Source organism: Solea senegalensis, linkage group LG13 (assembly GCF_019176455.1).
Source record: "Solea senegalensis isolate Sse05_10M linkage group LG13, IFAPA_SoseM_1, whole genome shotgun sequence".
NCBI classification, from domain to species: Eukaryota; Metazoa; Chordata; class Actinopteri; order Pleuronectiformes; family Soleidae; genus Solea; species Solea senegalensis.
Genome location: NC_058033.1, coordinates 16,944,226 through 16,967,656, shown reverse-complemented (window position 1 = coordinate 16,967,656; position 23,431 = coordinate 16,944,226). Strand labels below are relative to the sequence as shown.

The 23,431-nt window shown below is 39.8% G+C and overlaps 2 protein-coding genes across 6 annotated transcripts in view; one reads left to right on the top strand and one right to left on the bottom strand.

Annotated features, from left to right (window-relative positions):
- Nucleotides 1-4,148: 4,148 nt before the first annotated feature.
- On the top strand, nucleotides 4,149-14,227 carry radx (RPA1 related single stranded DNA binding protein). Its single transcript, XM_044041782.1, has 15 exons — nucleotides 4,149-5,140; nucleotides 6,036-6,178; nucleotides 6,554-6,746; nucleotides 7,403-7,511; nucleotides 7,960-8,060; nucleotides 8,185-8,304; nucleotides 8,382-8,477; nucleotides 8,562-8,729; nucleotides 10,407-10,564; nucleotides 10,647-10,759; nucleotides 11,421-11,465; nucleotides 11,543-11,655; nucleotides 11,735-11,971; nucleotides 12,981-13,157; nucleotides 13,253-14,227. The coding sequence occupies exons 1-15, from the start codon at nucleotides 4,543-4,545 to the stop codon at nucleotides 13,387-13,389; spliced, it is 2,508 nt and encodes an 835-aa protein (XP_043897717.1). The 5' UTR covers nucleotides 4,149-4,542; the 3' UTR covers nucleotides 13,390-14,227.
- A 1,989-nt stretch (nucleotides 14,228-16,216) lies between these two features.
- Nucleotides 16,217-23,431, bottom strand: part of npas2 (neuronal PAS domain protein 2) — a 48,694-nt gene continuing 41,479 nt past the window's right edge. For all 5 annotated transcript variants that reach the window (XM_044041780.1, XM_044041781.1, XM_044041777.1 and 2 more), the window contains 6 exons: nucleotides 22,461-22,697; nucleotides 21,570-21,803; nucleotides 21,074-21,255; nucleotides 20,631-20,723; nucleotides 20,296-20,506; nucleotides 16,217-19,485 (listed from right to left, as the gene is read on the bottom strand). In XM_044041780.1, the coding sequence (XP_043897715.1) occupies nucleotides 19,279-19,485; nucleotides 20,296-20,506; nucleotides 20,631-20,723; nucleotides 21,074-21,255; nucleotides 21,570-21,803; nucleotides 22,461-22,697 (1,164 nt within the window). In that variant the 3' untranslated portion in view covers nucleotides 16,217-19,278. The remainder of the gene's footprint in view (nucleotides 19,486-20,295; nucleotides 20,507-20,630; nucleotides 20,724-21,073; nucleotides 21,256-21,569; nucleotides 21,804-22,460; nucleotides 22,698-23,431) is intronic.

Here is a 23,431-nt window from a genome sequence, read left to right as displayed (position 1 = left end):
CTGTCCATCAGTCATGATGTAAATGCACCACTCTGTGTCTCCACAGACATGCAAACTAAACACCGCTGTACTGAGAAGCCCAGCGACAATGGTTTAAATGTAATGGATATTTATTTAACCATATTAATATATATATATGTTAAGTTACACACACTACATCTTTGACTATGGAAACAGAAATACAATATAGATATACAAAGAGTCATACATCTAAAATTAAGGTATTAAAATGCAATTTTTTCTCTGGGACACTGTACTGTGAATATGTGAAGAAATACTACAGCTTATAAGACAAAAAATCAATATGGTCCCGACATTTTCAAGAATTCAAGAATCCAAATTACTTTATTTCCCTGAGGTGGAATTTGTATTGACATACACTCAGTACATAAACCTCTTTTTTAGGTATTATAGTGTGTGTACCTAATAAAGTGACCCCCATGCGGTCCTCTGCTGCTGCAGCCCATCTGTGTGTTGACATGCGCGTTCAGCCATGGTTTTCTTCATACCTTGACCTGTGTTTCAGTTATTAAGTTCTTTTAAAACCAGTCTGGTGGTTTGATGATGAAAATAATAATTAACCCTAAATGTATACAATCACAGAAAGAAAGCCAGGGAAACTCCGGAAACATTTTTAAAGTTTTCATAAAGCAAAAAGAGCAAACTGCAAGTGCAAGATTTCCTTGGTATCTTCGGTTCAGCAATCAACTGCAAATCCCACACTACCCCAGTCACCCACGATGTCCCTCAAGGCTTGGTGCTTGGCCCCCTCCTCTTCATCCTTTACATGTTACCCCTTGGACACATCATACGACCGTGGACTCCATTTTTACTGCTACGCTGATGGTACTCAACTGTACATCGCCACGAAATCCATCAACCCAGTCATTCTCTCCACCATCACAAACTGTTTGACTGACATCAAAATCTGGATGGACAATTACCTCCTAAAACTCAACAGCAACAAAACAGAACTCATCACCGGACCAAAAGCTCTCCTACCCTCTGCCCATCGATAGTGATAATGTCACTCCCTCCCCCTCGGTGTGTAATCTTGGTATCATAATTGACTCCATCCTCTCCTTTAAATTCCACATCAGCATCATCAACAGGACATCATTCTTCCACCTTTGGAACATTGCCAGTCTCCACAATTCCCTTTCTCACCCCACTGCAAAAATAACACATCCAGAACTCTGACTCACTACAGACTTTCAAAACACAAATCAAGACACACTTGTTCAAATTGGCATTCCCATAACATTCGTTACCTGTATTAATTTATTACTCAAAGTGTCTTTGAGTGACCTGAAAAGCGCTATAAAAATCTGATGTATTATCATTACATTATCACCATTGTTTACCCTAAGCAGTGTAAAAGTCATCTACATGAAGGTGACATTTTGAGATTTTACCACTCTGGGACCCATTTTCAAAAAATAGCATATCAGTGCTCCCAAAAATGCCATCTCTGTGTGGATAAAACACTGACACTGGTACAAAAAAGGATTCACCCACAGTGTCAGGCCTCTACCCCTCGACATGTCCTACTTAGGTGCCCCATCAGGAGACCATGGTCCTTCTGCTATAGCTCTGCTCTGGTTTAATGCTGGGCCCCTCCAGGTTCCTTTTTCCTGGGGCCCTCAAAGACCATTGACACTCCTCTGGTGGTGGACACAGAGCGTCCTCTCCCACGTGACCTCCATGTCAACTCTGAGCTGTGACAAACCAAACAAACCAGATAAAACAACACAAACACACACACACACAGTGCACACAACTGCTGTGTTCACCACAGACTAACCAGATGTTCACTGTGCAGACTGACTCCAGGCAGGCTTGTACCTGTTGCAGTGAGAATATTCTTTATATAATTCTATGCGAGTGGTCTGCAGCACCCGCCCTATCCACATACACACATAGAGAGACATACAGACAAGCAGCATGTTAGCTAAGCTAATGTACAACCGGTTAATTACTTAGGGGTTGTTTTTTAAATGTAGTTTAAATGTGTGAGCAGCTGTCAGCTAACGGTTAATATCGTTACCTGTCAAACCGCCGCCACCTTCCCCGTACCCTCGTCTCCTTTGCAGTACGAAATACTCATTATCCTTCTCGGTGAGCCATAATTTGAAGGCGTTTTTCAGTAGAATCTCTTCAGGTTTGAGCCACATGTTTATAATGTCATGGAGTTATGTATCAAATCCACCTGACATGTCACGGTCAACGGTAACGTAGCCCCCACATTAGACCAGTGGACGTTTGTTTGTGTCCGAGTCCTCCTTACACCCTCCCTTCCTTCCCACGTCGACAAGAAACGATGCCAAAGGCGCAGGGCATCCTGGGATTGTAGTTTTTCTGATGAGAAGGAGGAACTACAGAAATTACAATGGCTTCGGTTGTTTGAGGTAGCTAGGTAGGTAGGTAAACTTAGTATATTGTGTCAACAGTATTAAGTATTAAGTCAGTTTGATATTCAACATTCATTTGATATTCAAAATAAAAAACTATTATGCACTTCTGTAGCTTGTTTTTGATTAATATATTTTTTATGATTTTTTTTATGACTTTTTGCTTAAATCTATTATGCTTCCTTATCTTATGACCTAGAGATGTCAAACCACTTGTGCAACATAAAGACTAATATCCCTCATGTATCGTAAGGCTTCTTTATAAATAATATATTTTTTATGATTTTTTTCTAAACTTAAATCTATTATGCTTCCTTTTTTTACCTGGAGATGTCAAACCACTTGTGCAACGTAAAGACTAATATCCCTCATGTATCGCAAGGCATCTTTTTGAATAATATATTTTTTTATGATTTTTTGCTAAACTTAAATCTATTATGCTTCCTTATTTTTTGTCTTAGTCTTTACGTTGCACACATGGTTTGACATCTCAAGGTCAAAAAATAAAGAAGCATAATAGATTTAAGTTTAGCAAAAAAATCATAAAAGAGTGCTAACCACTACACAAACCATCTTGAAATTCAAAATTAGAGCATGTTGTTAAAGCCTGTAAAGTTGAATTAATCAGTTTTACCATGGTTTTTAATTGCAGCGCAAGAAAAATCTTCGTCAATAGAGTAGCTTCTCATGGTGTAATCAATACATAAAGTCCCTTGGGAGACTTCTGCTCATGTCAAGTGCTGGGTGGAGTTGAAGGTCAGTGTTCTGTGTAGGTCAATAAAATTTTACAAAACTAAGAAAAGAGTTTCTAAGTGTATCACGATTTAGGCAACATCATACTGTGATGATGAAACAGGAAAGGGTCTTGCCCGAATGGTGCAACAAATTTGAACATGTGATGTAATAATATAATTAAAGGAGGTTATGTTTTCATGGCCATGGGTTCATCTGTAAGTTTGTCCTTCTGTTAGCAACTTGTCTACCATTTTTGACGGATCAATCTGAATTTTTTGTGATGAGTATAGGTGATAAACCAAGTTCTATACGTGGTTGTCACAAAAATGATCAAACTGTTAAGAAATCCCTATCTCTTATATTGGGTAAAACTGTAAAACATCACAAAAATGTTAACAGAATTGAATGAAATCTGGTATGTGTATAAAATGGGATAGGATATTGCTTACAGAGCAGTAGCAGTAGCAGCTTTTGACTGGTTCAACAGTGTGCCTGGACCAAATAACTATGGCATTCATGCGGTTGAGGAAGGGGCCAGGCGTAATACTCTACTGCTCCCTTGAGGTAAAAAGGCGTGTTGTCTTCTCACTTCGTTGACGTTAAAATGCGTCTTACAAAAACAGTAGTTGCTGATTTTGCTTACATTTAAGTAAGAGTACCAGTTGAGTTTTACTATATCTGTTTCAGTTAATGACCGTGTTTGATATACATATGAAAATAACAAGCACCTTTTCGGTGTAACTGGTTAATCATTCACCTGATTATAATCCTACAAAACCCCTGACTCTGTGTAAGTGCACCTACAATATTGATGCTGGCTTTAAGGCAAAAATTGAAAACGTTATAATTTGTCTAATTCTTATTATTACTTTATTTTTTATTGTAACCCCGGCATTTCTGTTCTTTTTCCATCTTGGTATCATCATCGTCTTGTTCTAACTGATGTACTTTGTTAACAATATGGCAACGGTCAAAACAACTGTCGCCTTGGTGACGTCACTTTTAGCCGACTGTCCGCAGCTCAGCGCGGAATTTAAAAATATATTTGTTAGATAAATTATCTGGTTAGTGTATAGAACTGACTGAAATATGCGATATTTAAATGTTAGAAATTTTATTTATATACAAAGTTAGCTTATATATGGTTTCCGCTATTGTTGAAAACAAATAGTGACGCAATCAAACAGCACCCGCGTTATTTGTGTCGTTTCAGACGGAGGTAACATTTTAACTTCGTTATCGACGTCAACATTCTTCCTAAAATGATTAAAAACGGTAATAGTTACTGATTCTGCGTATACATTTACTTAGTAACAAATGTTTGGCTGGGATCGTTTGAATGCGCTGATCTTACTTGACAGGAAGAACTTTTTCGTTTTTTAGCCAACACGCTAACATGAGATCAACCGACGACAACAGCTCGTCCTGTTCTTCGGCCGTTTCTCCTGCGTCCTTCCTGCAGAGGACACTACAGCGACTGTCTTCTACACAGAGTCTGACGTTAAAGGCAGATGAGGAAGCTCCTGTCGCCGTCATTACTCTTCAGAGGTATTTATCTGACCACAGTGAAGGACAACAGCAACGACCCCACAGCTACAGCTACGACATGACTGTCACTGACGGGCTGTGGCGAGCCAAATGCTACATTCACCCTTGCTTAAACCACCTAGTTCACACAAACACCCTGAGGACCGGTGCTGACATCAGCATTACCCAGTGCTCTTATGTGTACAACGAGAAGAGACTGGGACACGGCTTCATCTGCATTGAAAAGGTCAGATGTTGTGCAGAGAACTCTGCCCTCCTGCCCCGGATTAAAGGCGCCAGGTCACTGCCTCTGCTGGTCAAGCAGGGCATGGAGAGGAGTGTGGAGCTGCAGAGTGATGTTCCCCTTCAGGTGAGCCGCAAACACTACCTGCCTCTATGGAACAACGACGATCCAGAGGGAGACATCTGGACCTCAGCATCCTCCTCAGCTGACACAGTACTGGACGGTGAGATGGAGCTCACACTTCACCCAGAAAAGATGCTATTTACCTAACAGATGTTAAATCTGCAGTTAGAGATAGAGACAATTGATTTTGTACAGTGAAGAAAATGTATATTTGCTTCAATGCACAATATTGTGTTCATTTCACTTTTGAAGAGACTAAATGACCTTTGCAGAAGCTGAATAATTGTTACACAGATGGAAAATTATGTTTTTGAAATTGAAATAGATAGCATAACAAATAATATATAATCGAATCATGGATCTAATCGAATTGAGACCTTGTGAATTATATTAAAATCGATTCAGTAAATTGTATCGATACAGTATATTTATATCAGTTTATCCCGACTCTGTAGTCTGTCTGTGAGAACTGAGTCCAGGTTTGATCAAGACCTGGTTTCATGTTGTCTAAATATACTTGCTGAAATGTCCCTTTTTTGTTTGTCCGTTTTGTTTTCACTTGCAGGGAAAGGTTTCACAAATCCAAATATTGGTTTTTAATGATTCTCTAGTTTGTTTGCAATGAGTGAGTCCAGATTTGACAAGTCTTAGTATAGAAGTGTTCGAGCAGAACCTGATTTGCCAAATCAGAAGCTGTGAATGGGAAGCTATTCTCACTTTTGTTTCTTTAATATAGTTGGTTTATATTCAAACTTTTAAAACCAAATAGACAGGAATCCTGTAGCTCTGCAAAGCTAAATACTGGATAATATTTGGACTTTTTGCCTAAAAAACGAATTAACTAGGTTTTAAGGCCTACGTACTTTATATTTATACATTATAGTACCCAGAATCCAACGACGTTGATGACCGAGAGATGTTTAGAAACCACTGTATATCTACTTATTCAAGACAATCTCAGTGATGTGTTGTCTCCACTCTCTTCTTTTCCACAGTGTCCAAGATTACTCTTCTTTCTAGTCTAGAGTCAAACTTCAGAAGCTCATGGAAACCTTTGCCTCTCCTAGTGAAGATAATTCACAAATCCAGATTAAGATATTATGGCAAGTTTGGGCTCAAGATTGATTTTCCTTACCAGGTAACTTTCAACTTGCAGATGTTTAAACTCATAGTTTAAATCACAGCTGTTTTGTGCTGTTTTTGTGGTTGCCTTTATGAGGCATGGAAACATAACATGACTCTGCTTGTTCTCACTGAAAACACAGGGGATTAAAAGGAAAAACAGATTTTAGCAACTAAACACCAAGGGCATAAACAGGGTCAGTGCTGACTATCAGTACCTTACACACCCACACTTAAAAAAAAACTGAATTACCCTTTAAGTGTCCTCAATTTATTTAAGCGTATATCTTAAATTTGTACATGTCAACTAAGACCTCACTTTCTCACTGATAAATGTTCTTAATTCTTTTCATCTTTTCCTGTAATCACCTCATGCTTTCTCGTATTTCAGGCCTACTTTGAAGTTGCAGACCAGAGCGGCACAATGTCCCTTGTGCTTTGGAATGAACTCTGTCCAGAGTTTTACCAGAGACTGAATGTGGGCACAGTGTTGTACCTTCAGAACTACACCCTGAAGCAGAGTTATTCAAACCGCTCACGCCCACAAATGGACCATCACAGAATCAAGGCTTTTACCTCTGTCGGTAAGGACAAAAAACACTGATCAAGGTCATGACATTTTAAGGTTTTACGGCACAAATGCTTTCATCTGCGAACATTAACTTCTCAATACAAGCCTCACATATTTTAAGGCAGTTCTATAGTTTACGCATGCATTTAGTTTGCTTTCACTATGAGTTTGAGGTTTTCATTCTGCAGGATTTAGCACCAGAGTCATGGTTTAAACCATATGAGCCAGATCCAGACTAAGACCTACAAGCCACTAGTCAATAGAAAATCAAATCAATATTTTGTAAGGCTGAGTGATATGGTTTATTAATAATATCTAGATATTTTTTCTATATCCATACAAGACATGTGGGGATATAAAGCTGCACACAGGTTGTTTCTCTGTTTGTGAGTAACAGTACACTGTAAATACACTCTAAAAAAAAGCATCTACTGTTTATTATCTATATAACATGATCTTAAAATACAGTTATTATTTTTCATTTCAGATAATACCTGGTTCTATTGTCTTTTTAATTTAATTTTAATTTTATCCATAAATGAAGGATGTGCATGTGTGTTAGGGCCAATTAAATTGACTATAAATATGGTCCAATTCTGCTATAACACATAACGCAGCCCTTCTACACATGGAACATTCACCTTCTCACCCCATATGTATTTTTCCAAGAAATCTGCCTGAACCCTCGCAACCCAGCTTCAATCATCACTATAGTGTCACAGAAGAGTGTGCTGCCTCAGTGGGGGCTGCCCAAGGTTTCCTACCAGTTCACCACCAGGTAAGGAATCAACCCTGTTGCATAAAGGTCTAGTGGCGGCCTCTGTAAAGCAAGGCCCTTTACTAAAGTACATATGAAAGGTTTAATCTAAGGCAATAAAAAAGATTATATTTAAAGATTATAGGCTTAAACAAATATACCTATACTATTCATAGTGGGGCGACAGTAGCTCAGTGGTAGAGCGAGTTGTCTTTCAACTCGAAGGTTGTGGGTTTGTTTCCCGGCTCTATCTATTGATTATAATATATGCTTTATATCTGCTATTTCATTGTATGTTTTATAATTTTATGTAAAGCTATTTGGCTACCTTATGGGTGTTGTAAAGGGCTATACAAATGAAAACTGATTGCTTGTAATGATTATTCTGTGCATGCAGCACACGCACAACCTATTATTCTGAACAGTTTTCTTCCAGAAATGGCCTCATGCTCTGTACTTGTTGTTACAGGTCAAGGCTGGAAGAACTATCCAACAATTCTGCATGTGATGTTATTGGACTGGTAACATTCGTTGGCCGTGTTGAAAGAGTCAAGAGTAAAGGGAACATGAGTAGGAAATGTTTACCTTTCAGCTATGACATGTCAATCATTTGCAAAGCCTGGAGGAAAGCTGGCAAATTTCCTCTGTGATCATAATTCAGTTTCATTGATGTTGAGATGTTTTTATTACTTAGCTGTGGAAAAATATTGGACGTATCGTTGGGTCCATGCTGTGGATGGTACATCTCATCATCCCTTTATCCTAGAGATTTTTTCCTCTTCTCAACCAGAAATCTTCAATTCTATTTGCCCAAGTAAGTCCGCTGTGCCAGTTTTTTGTGATTGTTCTGCTGTCGTCACTTGTTTCACTATATCATCATTCGTCCCACAGTGACCTACCTGGTTTGCACGCAGATGAGGGTTTGTCCTGTCGAAGGCTCATTGCCTTACCTTACAAGTAGCTGCGAGACAGAGATGTTCATCTCAGGTAAGCACAGCAGCAACAATAGTACTGTGGTGGCAGTACTGGTCTCTGCAGTGAAAGCTCAACTCTTATATCACCCATCTCCAGGTTACCACAGAGGGCAACCGTACGTAAATGAACCCAGAGTAAAGAGCTTCATCCAGTGGACCAAGACTCTGAAAGACAACGTTGTCCTACAAAAGACGGCTGTTGGTGGCCATTACTGCTACCCTCACCCCCCGAGGACTTTCACACAGTCAACGGCTGATGCCTCAGGTTAGGAGATAAACACAGTTGTTTGCAGGTTTCAGAACATTTTTGCTTCAGAGACAAGTCTGGACATTTAACTGAAATTGTGCAGAGGGATTTTGTGCGTGTAAAATTGGAACTTCACTGCCAGAGTCCTACTGACATTTCAGGAAAAATGTACATGTGAGCCTATGTGGTAACACAACATGCAGGGTTCAGGCAGGTGCTTGAAATCCTTGAATTTTGTGTGCTCAAAAATGCTTGACATACTGACTGTATTTTTTTTTTCCTCACAAAAATATCTTATTGGCTGAATAGTTTGCTTGTTAGATGAAGGATATTAAAATATAAAATATTAGAATATAAATAAATATTTATTTATTTATTTATATATAATAAATAATAATTGGACTCTAAATGGGTCCAATTAATGGTCTGGGCCTCGCTTGTGAGTGTGACTCTGACTATAATAATACGGTCACTCTGTGAAATTTTGAGTATGTATATATTCATTTACCACAGATGCAAGGTGCTGGAAAAGCTTTCAAAATGAACTTAAAAGTGCTTGAATTTGACCTTGTGTACAAGAGAAATCTCAGTGAGTCACTGTCTCCTGCATGCATGACCCAGACTCCATGTTCATCATATCATATTAAGTGTCCACACCCAAATGTGTGAGCATTTCCAGTGATTCATGTCTGAAAACAGTCAGTAAAATGATGAGACCTGTTCCAGTGCTGACGTATAATTAGAATATGTTGTGGGTGGCAAAAAACAAAATCTAGGTCAGAATTGTTCTGCAGCTCTGGTTCAAATGCTCCATACAATGAAGAAATCATACATTTGAGGTTTGTTGAGGTTTGGCAAACACGGATGAGCCATTTTTAACATTTTCCTGACATTTTATGGACCAAGTGAATCGATTATTTTGACAAATAATTTATAGATTAAACCATTATGAAATGAGTAGTTAGTTATAGCCCTTGTCTGGCTAACCAGACAATGGGCCTCCTGCTTGTGTGCAAGTGATATCATAGAGACTTTTTTGCATGTACTGTATTATGTAACATTTCTGCATTTAAAAACCAAGCTTTCTATCTGAGTCTAATATATTTTCTTGATTAATGTAAGCCGAAATGTTGCACTGAAATGCATGGAAATCTTTATTTCTATTCAAAGTAATAGAATAGTTTTATCTGCTTTATCATCTAATTTCTGGGTGAGATCAGAGTGAAAGGAAAGAAGGAAAGATTCAGTACTACTTGTACTGAATCTACTAGTGTGTTGTCCTTTTGGTTTTTCATTTAATTGTGTGCATTTGTCACGAATTGCTTACTGCCGTCCCTGTTAAGTGCAAATGCACAGGAGAACATGATTCCACTCTGCTTCTTGATTATTCTGTTATTGTTTTTGATTGACTGACCTCTAGTGGTAGAACGAAAAAAAAGAAGTCACCATTATGTCACATAAATACTGGACATGACTGAAAGAGCAACACTTGTCAGTGAGAGACTTTTTCTCCTTCACCTTCTTCCATTGCAAACATAGATATAAAAATATGAAATTGTTCTTTTATTTTATTTGCGTGGAGTGAATTCTTAATCTGTAGTCCAGTGCAGTACATTGAGGATTTAAAATTCTGAATTACACCATCAAATGTACTTGTTTTGTTTGTCCACGTTGTCCTTTCCTCTCGTTCTTCAGCTCAAGTGCCTCTGGTTTCTGCGGCCGATTTGAAGACAGAGTTAGAGACGCTGCAATATAGGGAACACAAAAAACTGGCAATTCAAGGACAGATCACGTCAGTGTCGTACATGAAAACGCCAAAGACCGCACAGTCGCAAGAAACACAAGAGAGAGAGGTAAAAAAAAAAAAGACATTCATAGCATCTTGTTCTAGGTTAAGGATCAATAAACATTAAAGTCACCTCTTTTTTTCTGCAGCTGTCAGACGTTTCTACTGTTATGTGTGTAGCAGACACACACAGTCAGCCCTCAGCAGCCGAGCAGACTGAGGAAATCTCACCTAGCAGAAGGAAAAGAAGAATTCATACCAGGTTTGATTGAACGCATTGATTCACGGTTAAATTAAATTTGGGTTAACGTAATATCTAATGTGATATACAGTGGTTAACAATTTAATTAGACCACCACCACAAAGCCACAGCTGCAGCCACAGCTAAAACAGCATTGTTTATGTTTATTTAATGGTTAATATGTAGATGTAGTATTTAGATGCTCTTTAACAGAAATTATATTTTTAATGCTAAACTATAATAATTATTGTTATCCATGTTTTCTTGTTTTTGTGACAGGTGGTCCAATAAATTTGTTAACCACTGTAGAGCTGAAACAAAGAATCGATTCATCGATGATGAATCTATGACTAAATTAATCGACAACTATTTTGATAATCGATTAATCGGTTTGAAGCTTTTTTCATGATTAAAACAAGATTTACGATTGTTTCAGCTTCTTAAATGTGAATATTTTCTTCATTTCTTTGCTCTGGATAATAAAGAAATCATTAAAAGTGAATTATTTTGGTTTGTGAACATCATCATTGAGGTTTGACAAACACCAATCAACATTTTTTAAGGTTTTCTGATATTTTATGGACCAAGTGATTAATCGAGAAAATAATCGACAGATTAATCGATTATGAAAATAATCGTTAGTTGCAGCTCTAAACCACTGTAAATGTAACATGTTTTCCAGGAAAAGCATGCAGTCCTTGGAGTTCAGTGGCACAACACCGAAAAGGTAGTTAAGATTTATCCTGTTTTGTTAACAGGAAGTTATTTCCACCACCCCAAGCTTATTTGTCTTTGCTCCTACAGAAGAGCACAACAAAAAACCACAGAACACGGAGGAGAGCGGGAAGACAAAGACTCTGAATCAGAAGAAGCTCAGGATGTGGTGCATAGTCCACAGTCACAAAATCCAAATGAGGGTAAATTACTGGAGTTGCACCTTTACTGCCGGATCTGATCGAGTGATCCCGTCTGATGCTTTATCATGTTTCTCACCAGGTTCTGACATTTTGTCTTGGGAAAGCAGCAGCTGGCCAAAGCAAAGAGAGGAAGTGTCTGAACATTTGATGCCGAGTGGACTCTGTGAGGACAGTGTCTCTCAGAGGTTCACAACGGATGAGAAGACCATGCTGCTGCGCTGGAGTAACCTTCAGTCAATGTGGTGGACACCAGAGCAAACCACTGACACTCTCCCACCTGTGGTCTGTCCAGGATTCTACCAAGTGACAATATTAGGTAAGACGGTTAAAGGGAACATCCGGGGGTCAAGGAGAACAGAGAAGACATGTTTTTAACTGATACCTACAAACCCAAAAGGAATAAGAAGATAGAAACGGGAGATTCTTGTGCTTCAGCTGAGACGATCAGAGTGAAATTTCCATTTCCATAATTATCATATATTATACATCTAGTGAGGATTTCAGGGTTTGGGTTTAATTTCATTCCCACATTATTATAGTATAGTTATACATAATTATTGTTGTTGTTATTATTGTTCATCATTGTGCAGAACATGTTGTATATGTATATATATATATATATATATAAGTATAAAAAGGAACATACGGTAATCACAGTGTGTATAGACACAAAATGGCTTCTTTGTCACTGCTAGTGGAGGAAAATGGAAGAGTTTGTGGGGAGAGAAGTTTCAAGGTTCAAGGTTCAAGGTTTTTATGTGTACTTCACAAGTTTGAATGTGATGTTGAATGACTGGTTCTGACTTCCATGTGCTGTCCTGCTGGATCTTAGTGCCGCACTGAGCCCAGAATTACAGAGGATCACACACAGAAATCAGGCTTCTATGACGATTCTTAGTTGACTGACGACCTCCCTTACAAAGTCAAACCATTCACTGACCTTATAGGAAACAGTAGATACCCACTATCTGGCTATATATATATATGTATATATACATATATTTGTATGAGCTGATGACACATTAATAGCCCTGACTGTGCTGTACATGCCTGTGGTTTGCCCCCTGTGGTGAGAACCAGCTTGACGGTTCCTTTCAGTAAAACATCTTTTTAATGGTCTTTGGTTCCATTCAATGTCAGGTATTAGTATTGGTTCAGGCCAATCTGATAACACGTTTGGTTAATTATGATTCTCACAGCTGCCTATTGAAGGCAAAAACATGGTAAACTACAGATTTAAATTGACTCGACAGATGTTACATCTTGTTTGAATTACTGAGATTTCTCACTTTTCCACACTGTTTTGTCTTTTATCTTCCTGTCAGGCATTAATAAGCAGATAGCTGTTGATGCTGCGTATTTTCCTGTGGTGAGTGCTGATGAGCCCAGGGCTATAGGACTTCCCCAGGATCCCCATGGCAACACAATGCTGTCCTGCCTTTCTTCAGGCTTCCTCTGCCCTCTCAGAGACGACCACAGTGATTCAGCTGCTCCTGAGCCAGGTAGGACAGCAGCAGACACCTCACAGGGAGCAGCCTTCACTCACTATAACATGACGCCATATTCAGGATCCTGCTGTTTTGTCTCGTCCTTGCAGAGGACATCTTGGCGACCGCCAGCGAGCTGGAGGACACGCACATCGTGTGTGTCCTTGATCTTTGCCATCTAGGAGGAGATAAGGTGGAAGCCCTGATCAACAAGGTTTACAGAGTGACGGATGTTTCTGTCAGCTAACGGCTACACCTCCCACCCACCTCCTGTCTTTTCATATTTGTAAATTCTGATTACTTGTCACACAACACTTAGAGTAGTGCTTTGAGATTGGAAGGTAGTGAAATGGTTAAATAAACCATAACAGGTTTATCACAAACAGGAAATATTAAATGCAGCCTAGGAGTTTACAAACTTAAATTTACAGTCAAAAAAAGGCTGTTTAACCGTGAGATAAAGTGGAAAATGTCTTATTAAGAGATCATAGAGTCTATTGGTTTAGAGTTTTTCCTTATGTGCCTGTTGGCAGCCAAGTTTACAGAGACTCTGTGTCATTACAACCACACTTTAAAAATCCTGAACTAACCCTTTAAGAACACACAGCTGAGAAACATACTCAGAATAGCAATTTTCAAATCAGTATCCTGGTTGATTTGAAAATATTTCAGTATAGAATAATATCAAGGTATATTTTGGAATGTAAATTTAAAGAATATTAATTTAGTTTTAAAGCTTCGTTTGATAATTAATACAGTGACAGAAACAAGCGAGAAGTGACTGTACAAACACCAAATTAAGCACAAAAAATACCTTCTTTTAATAAGACACTTCATTATCTGTTACAAAATCACTTTCATTTTAAAATCATGTAACATACATATTTCATCTTTTGGACATATAAATTAAACAATTATGTAGTCTAGACCTTTTTTTTATACAATATATTCAATGTTTTTTGTATGAAACAACAAAGGGCTGAGTGTGTGTGTGTGTTTGTGTGTGTGTACAAATGTGATTAAACTCACACACCTTCAAAAACAGACACTTGATGCTTAAATAAAAAAAAAATACATGACAAAAATGCATCAACTTCTGTTTCCTTTCATGACTCAGCGATAACGAAAAACTGTAGTGACTAAGCAGATGGATTATTTACAACAACAACAGAAAGCACATCAAATGGCGCTCCATAGATCCAAACATTCTGCTGATTCGTCCACAGCTGGAGCTCAACCCTCTCCATGTCATGACGATGATAAAGATTCAAGAAGGAATTCTTATTACCACTGGGTGATAATCTGCTCAAGCACTTTTGCAATAATGTCTTCAGTCAAAAAACATTTAAATAAATGTCATAATAAAGCAAATCAGTGTTGTCGTCTGTGGCATCTTACATGTCGTTGCTGCTTCCATATCATCTTCAACTCTATATACATTTCAAACCGTATAAATTAACATTCACTTTTTTTTCAAATTGACATTGCACATAGTTTGAATGGAGCGAAGTGCAGTCAAGGCTGCAGTCGGTGACATCACAGGGTGATCGCTCAAGTGAGGATATGCAGAGTGCGCTGGATGAGGGAGGAGCAGTTAGTCTGAACTGCTCTGTGATTGGTCAGAGTCTCCAGCGATGCTACAGATCGAGCTGTAAAGGCCTTAGCACATCAAATGCAATGTTTGTGGTTCTATTTATTTGCAGGTTATTTTGTGAACTCTTCAAACCGCCGTAAGACTTTCCTCTCCTTTATTTCTTTTCTTTTTACTCCACACGTGGTTGACAGGCAGTGAGGTGGAGTTGTGAGTGTGTGGAGTTTGCATGTTCTCCACATGTGCACGTGGGTTTCTCCTGATTCTCACAGTCAAAAACCTGCAGAGGTGAACACTCTAAACTGACCGTAGGTGTAAATGAGAGAGTGATCGGTTGTTCACCTCTGTGTGTTTGCCCTGTGATGGACTGGTGACCTGTCAGTTGACATAGGGTTGAGAATGAAAGCTTGTTCAGTTCAAGTGGCAATCTGTTTCCACCGGCACCATCCAGACCTTGAGGTCCACGGTGTCATATCTGCACCTACTGTATGTGTTCATACTGCCTGTTTGAGATTAGGAGCGCGGGGACGAGCGCTGATAAGACGGTGAAAGATCAACAAACCAACATAAACCTGTCTCAAAAGACAAAGCAACACGAGAGCTAGAGTCAGAAGACTCACACAGGAAGGGAAGTTTTGAACAGAAGTGACTACAAATCATGAATGTTGAGTTTGTTTGTCGACTGATACTAAACTGATCGTGGTTTGTCATTGGTCAGTACTGCGTTATCATGCCTGTGATCCTCTGATGTCGGGCTGATGAGTTTATGCACGAGGTAATGCATCTAAACCTTTATCACATCTGCGATGTCTTTCATTTTGTTTTGTTTTGTTTTTCAAAAAAAGGGGGGCGGAGTCTGGGACCAGATGCAGTGATGCAAGCATGGACTAAAATAGCCAATACACTGTGACTATTTGCACCCAGATAAGATTACTAGATGCCCACTACACACTGGATAACACCTGGAAAAATGATTTAAGGGTTTATTTACGCTTGAAAAAAGTGTGTTCTTGGCTTGTAAATGTTGGAGCACTCGTGATGTGACTGAAGCAAACTCATTTCCTGGAGCTGAAAACAAGGTCCACTCAGAATCTTCCAAATCATCTCTGATTTTGAGTTTGTGAAGTCTTCAGATCAAGGACAGGTCGCAGGTGATTCACCCATGATGGGATTAAACATGTAAGGGATAGTCCAGGCGTTTCAACTGTAGCTGCATGACACTGTGACTCATAGTGGGACACCGAGAGCATGGAGGAAAAGCTGTAGCCTCTTAACTAAAGACTCTTAAGGATATGTTTGCCCCTTTATCTTGCCATTATACAAACTTTTCAGACGGTAACTGATGCAGAGCAAACAGGAGTTGTGGATCCACTGCTGCTACTTCAGCATTCAGCATAGATTTGATGAGGTGAGTCCTTTGTTCTCGCAGCACAGACCAGTGTTGACCTTTCAATGACTAAATGAATGCATAAAATCAATCAAATAAAATAAAAACTAGTTTATTATCAGACATATAGTTTAAAATACATCTGGAATAAATAAAATGAAATCATTTCATGACAATAAGGTTTCAGTAAATAGTTAAATAATTTGCTTTATCAGATATACAATGATTACAGAAAGTCTTCATTCACACAGAGTGTGGACCTCCAGGTGTTGAGGGTGCAAAATGTATCAGGTATATAATGTCTTTATACGATATCCTATATAAATCTAAATAGCTTCTGTCTTGATCTGAGGGTGGAAAAGAATAAATTAGGACCTATGAAAATATCATTTGTATTCCAAATGGACCTGAGCTGCATTTTTAAAGCCATCGTCAGACAAAACCAGCAAACCGCACCATAGACGTGGACCACGGTTAAAGGCACACATTTATACCCTACCCCCTCTCTGTTTGCTTCAAGGCTCATGATACAGAGGTCAGCGGGGTCACGCTCATCACCGCGTCTTCACTCGCACACTTCAAAACTCGAATTATCGAAGGAAACCCCTCTATCCTCGCCCTCTTGCCACTTCCCCAGTGTTACAGCTGGACGACTAACACAACTCCTGTTAGATATGATAGTCATCCCACCGCTGCATGTCCCACAGCAATTAAGACCCAAAGCAATAAAGACAAGCATCTCCAATGAGTCGCTATATTTCACCCCATTCAGACCTGGTATTAACATCCGCCCTGAGTGAACCCATCACAAGAGTTCAGCTGTGAAGTTCAGCTTTGAATGCTGTAACATTATAGGTAGATTGTGTGACATTAATGGTTTATGGTCCATAAGTATGTGTATTTGGTTTGTGTGGTTAAATGCCGCGTCCACACACATGGGAGAGAGAGAGAGAGAGAGTGCATGGGTACTAAAGTAGTTCAAAAGATAGAATATTTATGTTTTTGACACAAACATTACAATAAGAGCTGTCAGTTTTGTGTAATCATGCTGGTAGAAGATCTTTTCTCTCGAGGTGTGAATCTTTCAGAAACTCACAATTTCATTTCCTGACTCATGATTTGATTTGTGCCATAAAAAAAAAGTTCTGTCGTCATGAAATCAGAATAAAGTGTTTGCAGGAGTAGGAAGCTTTTATATCTGGAGAAAGACAACATAAACACAAGCAAATCCCCACAAAAAATCTAATTTATTTAAGCTGAATTTGGGTATCCTGGGTAGAACGTGAAACAGCTATGTGAGGGTACGAAAATGAAAAAGTCTTGAAACAAGTTAGGCCAATCAAAACTACCTTATTGAAAAAAGTATCTTGTTTTTGCTGGGAAGTGAAAAATAGGCCAGACAGCTGCAACTCAAAAATAGACACGCTTGAGACAGCTCTAATGTGTTACCATGGCAGCAGAGATGAAACACGTGGAACGCTGCAGCAGCGCAAAACGGGCCTTACATGCATTAGAATGGGACGGAACAGTGAGGGAGTCCTTATATTGTTTCAAGATGAGACGTGACTAATTCTTACATACTGGACCTTTAACACTAATCAACATGATCTATTTTTCCTCCTTAAAGTTATGATCTGATCCCATGTCACAGCAGTGCACGCTGTGCTTTGCTTCACTCACTTCCTCTTGTCTCATATACTTATATATACAAACATGATGTACTCCAGGTGTGAACAGTCATTGTTGCTGATACCAGGTCTAAACGGGGACAACATAGGAGCGCCGTGTCACGTCAAACTTAAGGAATTTTCAGCTTTGTTCAGTGTTCAGCAAACAAGTGGCAGTGTGAGTGTCAGCCGGTCATAACACATTACACAAGCAGGTGCTCGCTAACCGACGACATGCACGGAGCATCACTTAGAACTGCTGCTAAATCAGAGGTCTCATAGTCACATGTGGCCCGACACTGAATATTAAGTTATGATGAGTTATTTCTCTATGGGTTTGTTTTGATTAATAGATTAATTTTGCATCATAAATACATTGATATTGTGAACTATTTGTTGTTCCACTTTTATTTTGAAATTATGGCAAGTATCATACTTATTTTGATGCCTTTTTTTCAAAAAGTCTGCCTTTTTTTTGACTTGACTGGCCCCCTACTGACCAAACGAGACACTCAGAGGCCCCCAGGTCATTTGAGCCCCCTGTGCTTCGGTCAGTTAAGGGGAAAATTGGACCTTTGAGGGAAAATGTTTATAATGTCTTTCAGTACTTGTTTTAGTAATTAGCTCTGAGGGATTCAACATGGCCTTAAATGCTCAATACATTTCAGCAACTTGGTGAACCTCTGCAGACACCACCTCTTCATCGCTGCATCTTTGGCTGACAGCTTACCAGAAATACTCGCGCTAGCTTTGAGAAAAACCAGGAAGTGACAAGTGTGCATATAATTATATATATGCCTCACAAACAAGGCTGTTTTCTCCTCTTTTTGTCAGAGAAAGTGCAATCACATCACCATAGCAACATTAACAACTCTTCCCTCGTAGTTAGACATGACCGACACTGCTCTGCTAACCTCTGATAGCTACCTTTAGCACCAAGCGTCAGACGCGTATATATGTCAGCTGCCTGTTTCTCCTTCTCACGAGAGCTAAAACTCTGACCAGCGCTGAGCTCAGGTCACTGTGTGGGGCTGAAGAACTGATCCATTATTAGTGAAGAAATAAATATTCTACTTTAGGGTGGGAGGCGGTTACAAAAGTGCAAACTGACACTTGAAAGGAAACTCTCTGTGTTGGATCAACATATCCACATGTAAACATGTGACTGTCTTCTTGAGAGTTTCTGATAATTGACATGTCTCAGCAGTGTCTTTCATGGATGAGTGAGCATGCCGTGACCCAGAACCTCAGACTGTCCTCAGTCTCCTGCAGCTCAGAGCCGCCTCTGCTCGTGGCTTCTTTTCAATTCCACTCCTTCTTCTCGTCAGGCTGCTTCACATCAAAGGTGAAGGCTTTAAGCCTTTTCCCCACTTTTCAAGCGTTTCTGCAGCGGAACTTGACGTCAACTTCGACTTGAAATGCCACAGTGTGCTGCCGCCTACGACGCAACAACACAGAGGGGAGCGCGCCACGCTAGAGCAGTCCACAGCGCTACCGAGTGAGCATATTTCTGAAGTCTGAAACACTGCCAGTCTGGTTTTGGGAATGTTGGTATTGCCTTTGCTGCTGCTGCTGCGCTTGTGGTAGTTGCTGTGTTTGCGGCTGTTGCTGGATGTATCCCACAGTGCTTTGCTGTGGGACATTAGTGGTGTGTAAGAATGCTGGAGTAGACCCACTGGGTACAAGTCCTTGAGTCATCTGTTGACAAAAGAAAATTTGAATATACTTCTATTTTCTCAAACTCCTGCCAATATAATATGTATATATATATGTATATATATATACATATATATATATATATATATGTATACACATATACATATGTTTACATGAACACTATCTCTGAATGTTAAAGGGATAGGTCAGATTTTTGAAGAGAGTGTGTATGAGGTACTGACATATAGTCACTGTGCACTCCCCTGCACCGAGAACCAGCTTGAGAGATGGATGCTTGCCCTCAGGGACACAAGGAAAAACTAATTTGGCCCACTTACCAAAACTCACCTAATCTACACCAGATTAAGTCTTTGATAGCTTAAGAACATGTCTGCCTTCAGACTTTTCAGACGTTTGTTCACCACTCACTCCCTGCACTAAAGTCCATAGAGCAGCGAAACAATAAATTAGTAAACATGTTTTTAAGATATCACAGACTTAAGCAGGTGTAGTTTTCATTAGGTGAGTGTGAGTTGTAAGTGACTAAAATCTGTTTTTCCTAGTGTCCCCGGAGAGTGAGCGTCTACTTCATAAGCTGGTTCTCAGTGGTCAATGCTTCACTCAACCACACTGAACTATCCCTTTAATATCAGACCTGATGAATCTTGCATTACATCACTCAATGTATCACAGACATGTGTGGAAATGGCAGGCTAGGTTGTTGCTATGGTAACTAAAGGATTCAGAGGCAGCATAATGCCTACAATTATTATACATGACATGTATCACTGAATATGAAATGTGAAGTCAAACAACTTGGCCATGCAGCTGCAGAGCAGGTGGCGGTCATACCTGAAAGAACTGCTGGGACTGCTGCAGCTGCAGGGAGTGCTGCGAGGCCTGCGGCTGGGTGTGGTACGCTGACTGGGACTGGGGGGAGATGAAACTGTTGTGTGGGAACATGATTGGGGACGTGAAGACCGGAGACGGCACCAGGACGGCGTTGCAGTTGACCTGTTGCATGGAGAACGAGGGGGCAATGATCTGCTGCTCCAGCGTGTATCTGTGGGGAGGGAACAATGTAGAGCTCAGACATGGTGTGTGTGTGTGTTCCAGGTATTACTCATGTTGTGGGGACCTAAATCTATAAATGTAAATCAATGTAATGTGTGTGTGCGTGTCCTCACATGGCTTGGGAGAGGCCCATGTTGCACTGGGAAGGCTGTGAATTGACAGTGCTTGTAGGAACCAGCGTCTGCATTGGTTGGTTGAGAAGCATGCTGCGCAATTCAAAAAAAAGAAAAGAAAGAAAGACATTAATAAATGACCAAACTGAGGATTTTTCTGACAGATGATTGTGATTTAAGGGTTGATATAGTTAAGTTTTCTTTGAAAGCTTAATGTATGTATTGATTGATTCATAATTAACTGATCAGACGTATTTACTTTCAACATAAGGACAACATAAATCTGAGGAAAAGCATGAAAAGATGCTGAATAGAGAGTCTCAGAATCAGGTTTTCCTATCCAAAATCTCATAAAGTAAAACAACAGTGGTCATGTACAATCCAGCTGCTCACAGTAAGAAGATGATGGAGAAAATCTGTTTTCAGTGTGTGTAAGAACTCACCGTAGCTGTCCTTCCTGGTTGAACTCAGTGTCTGTGTGTCTTTGGTTTGCGTCCTGCACAGGTCTGGTGTTGGTCTGAGAGAACATCATGGGGTTACTGTAGAACGGCATGGTCAGACTGGTGTTGGTCTGTACAGGCAGACTCACTGACACCTGCCCGCCTCGAGCAATCCTCTGCTGCACCTGTACTCAAACACAGGAAACACACACAGCAATGCTGGTTAAAACATTTAAAAACAATAGAATTAACCATTTAACCATCACCTCACAAATTAAGTTTTGAAATTTCACAACTGGTTAACTTCTTGTCATATCATGACTTTATTCTCATAATTTTTTTCATAATTACACTTTTTATCTTGTAATAATACTACATTCTCTTCTTTAACTCTATTCTCGTGATATGACGACCTTGTTGTTGTAACATTTTTTCTTCAGTATGGCACGAATGCTCCACTGTAATCTTTCTCGTCTTGTCTGTAGATTTGCATTTTCACCTGTGTTGCCAAGGGAGAGCTGTTCTCTCTCAGGAGTGAGTGTGGGGATGAAGAGTGGGCCCCACAGCCTGCTGCTTTGGGCTGAGGGCCTGACAATTGTCTGATGACCCCTGCCTGGTTGTGCTGGGTCACACTGCCCGGGCCCTGCTGCTGCTGCTGCTGAGGCGGCTGCGGCGGCTGCTGCTGCTGCTGCTGGGCTGGGCCAAAGTCATTGACAGGCTGCTGTAACAACATCTAACACACACACACACACACACAGGTGAAAGGTGTTATGTGCATTCTAGTACACAGTAGTGTGTCTGACACAGTTGGTGGAGGTAACACTCTGGTAACACGTTGCAGGAAAATGTGTGTGTGTGGCTCATGTTGCCTTCACACTCAGGAGGCAAAGACATGAAATCACTGGGCTTTACTAACCAAACATTACGACAGGACGGAAGAATCTTCTCTCTGTCTGTTATGTAGGTCATGAGAGAACTTGCTGCTGAACTGGTTAGTGTTTGCCTCTTGGTGGCGTCATTCCATCATGACATTTAGGGGTTTGGTAACATGTTGACTTTTCCAAACAGCAAGAATATACATGAGACTAATATTATAAGCTTAGTTAACTTGAATAAGTGCACTTCATTCACATACTTTGGTAGATTAAATCTCTTTATCCGTATCTTCTCCAACAAGGAAGTTACGTTTAAACCACATCTGTTTGTGAGCAGCCCAACTCAAACATGTAATGAGAAATTTGGATGATTTTCTGGGAATATAGTCTGGGAATCTGATCTGTAATCAGATTTTTTTTCCTTTACGAGATTGTATTGAAATGCAGTGGCCGATAACCCAGACATTAACCATTTCATGTTTCTTTCAGACTGGCATGAGAGGCATTGGTGTTACCTGGATGTTAGCCAGCTGAAGTTTCTCCTTGATGTCATGCAGCTCCTGCTGCTGTGTCTTAATGTCGGCCTGCAGAATCCGTGTCCTCTCCTCCAGCTGCTCCTTCAGCTGGTTCATGATGCCGAGCTGAGGCTCCTGCAGCTGATACATGGACGAAGACTGCTGCTTCTGCTGCTGCTGCTGCTGTTGCTGCTGTTGCTGCTGCTGCTGCTGCTGCTGCTGCTTGGTTTGCTGTTGCTGTAATTACAGGATTGAAAACTTTAAGTGGGGACATACATGAGGAAAAGCCTGTGACTTTTCTCTTATACTACATTTAATCTTTTTAAAGTTACTGTAAATGTGACATAGAGACTCTGATCTGGTATCAGCCTTGTCAACCACTACAGTCTTAACTTTGAACCTGCAGTTAAAATTGCGGATACACAATATTGGACTTTTTGCCAATATCCGATATATCGGGAGTGCTTGGGCCGATAACTGATACCAATATACTGTATATACATATTTTTCATTCAGAGGTCATTCAGTTATATTTTTCATACTCATGTTGCAGCAGATGTAGATATGCATTTTCTTCAGTGTGCAAAATAAATAAATGTAAAAAAAAAGAATAGCTGTAGAGTGCGCCAAGTCAAGGAGGTAGCAGTGTATTCAGCCTACTGTTTTAGTCATTCAGGGGATTTTGGCATGTTTGTCGATATCCAATAATACATTTTTAAGCCGATTATTGTGCTGATCATAGTATTATCATGCATCCCTGGTTAAAATCTTACGGATAAGTACTTAATAACTCAACAAGCAAAATCTAGAAAGATACAAGCAAACAAATTCAGACTTAATCCTACAGATTATCTTCTAACAGTTTTGTTTTTTTCTTGGAGCTGCTGCACACAAGCAGTAGATGATGACATAAAACAGAATGATATTGTGCACAAATGGAGCAGAGGACGGGAAACGGGCAGGAGAGGAGG

Excerpts from the sequence above, each read along its gene's own strand:
- radx (XM_044041782.1), top strand. The coding sequence starts at position 4,543 with ATGAGATCAACCGACGACAACAGCTCGTCCTGTTCTTCGGCCGTTTCT. Across the intron at positions 5,141-6,035 it reads AGCTGACACAGTACTGGACG|TGTCCAAGATTACTCTTCTT; the intron begins GTGAGATGGAGC and ends TCTTTTCCACAG. Across the intron at positions 6,179-6,553 it reads AGATTGATTTTCCTTACCAG|GCCTACTTTGAAGTTGCAGA; the intron begins GTAACTTTCAAC and ends CTCGTATTTCAG.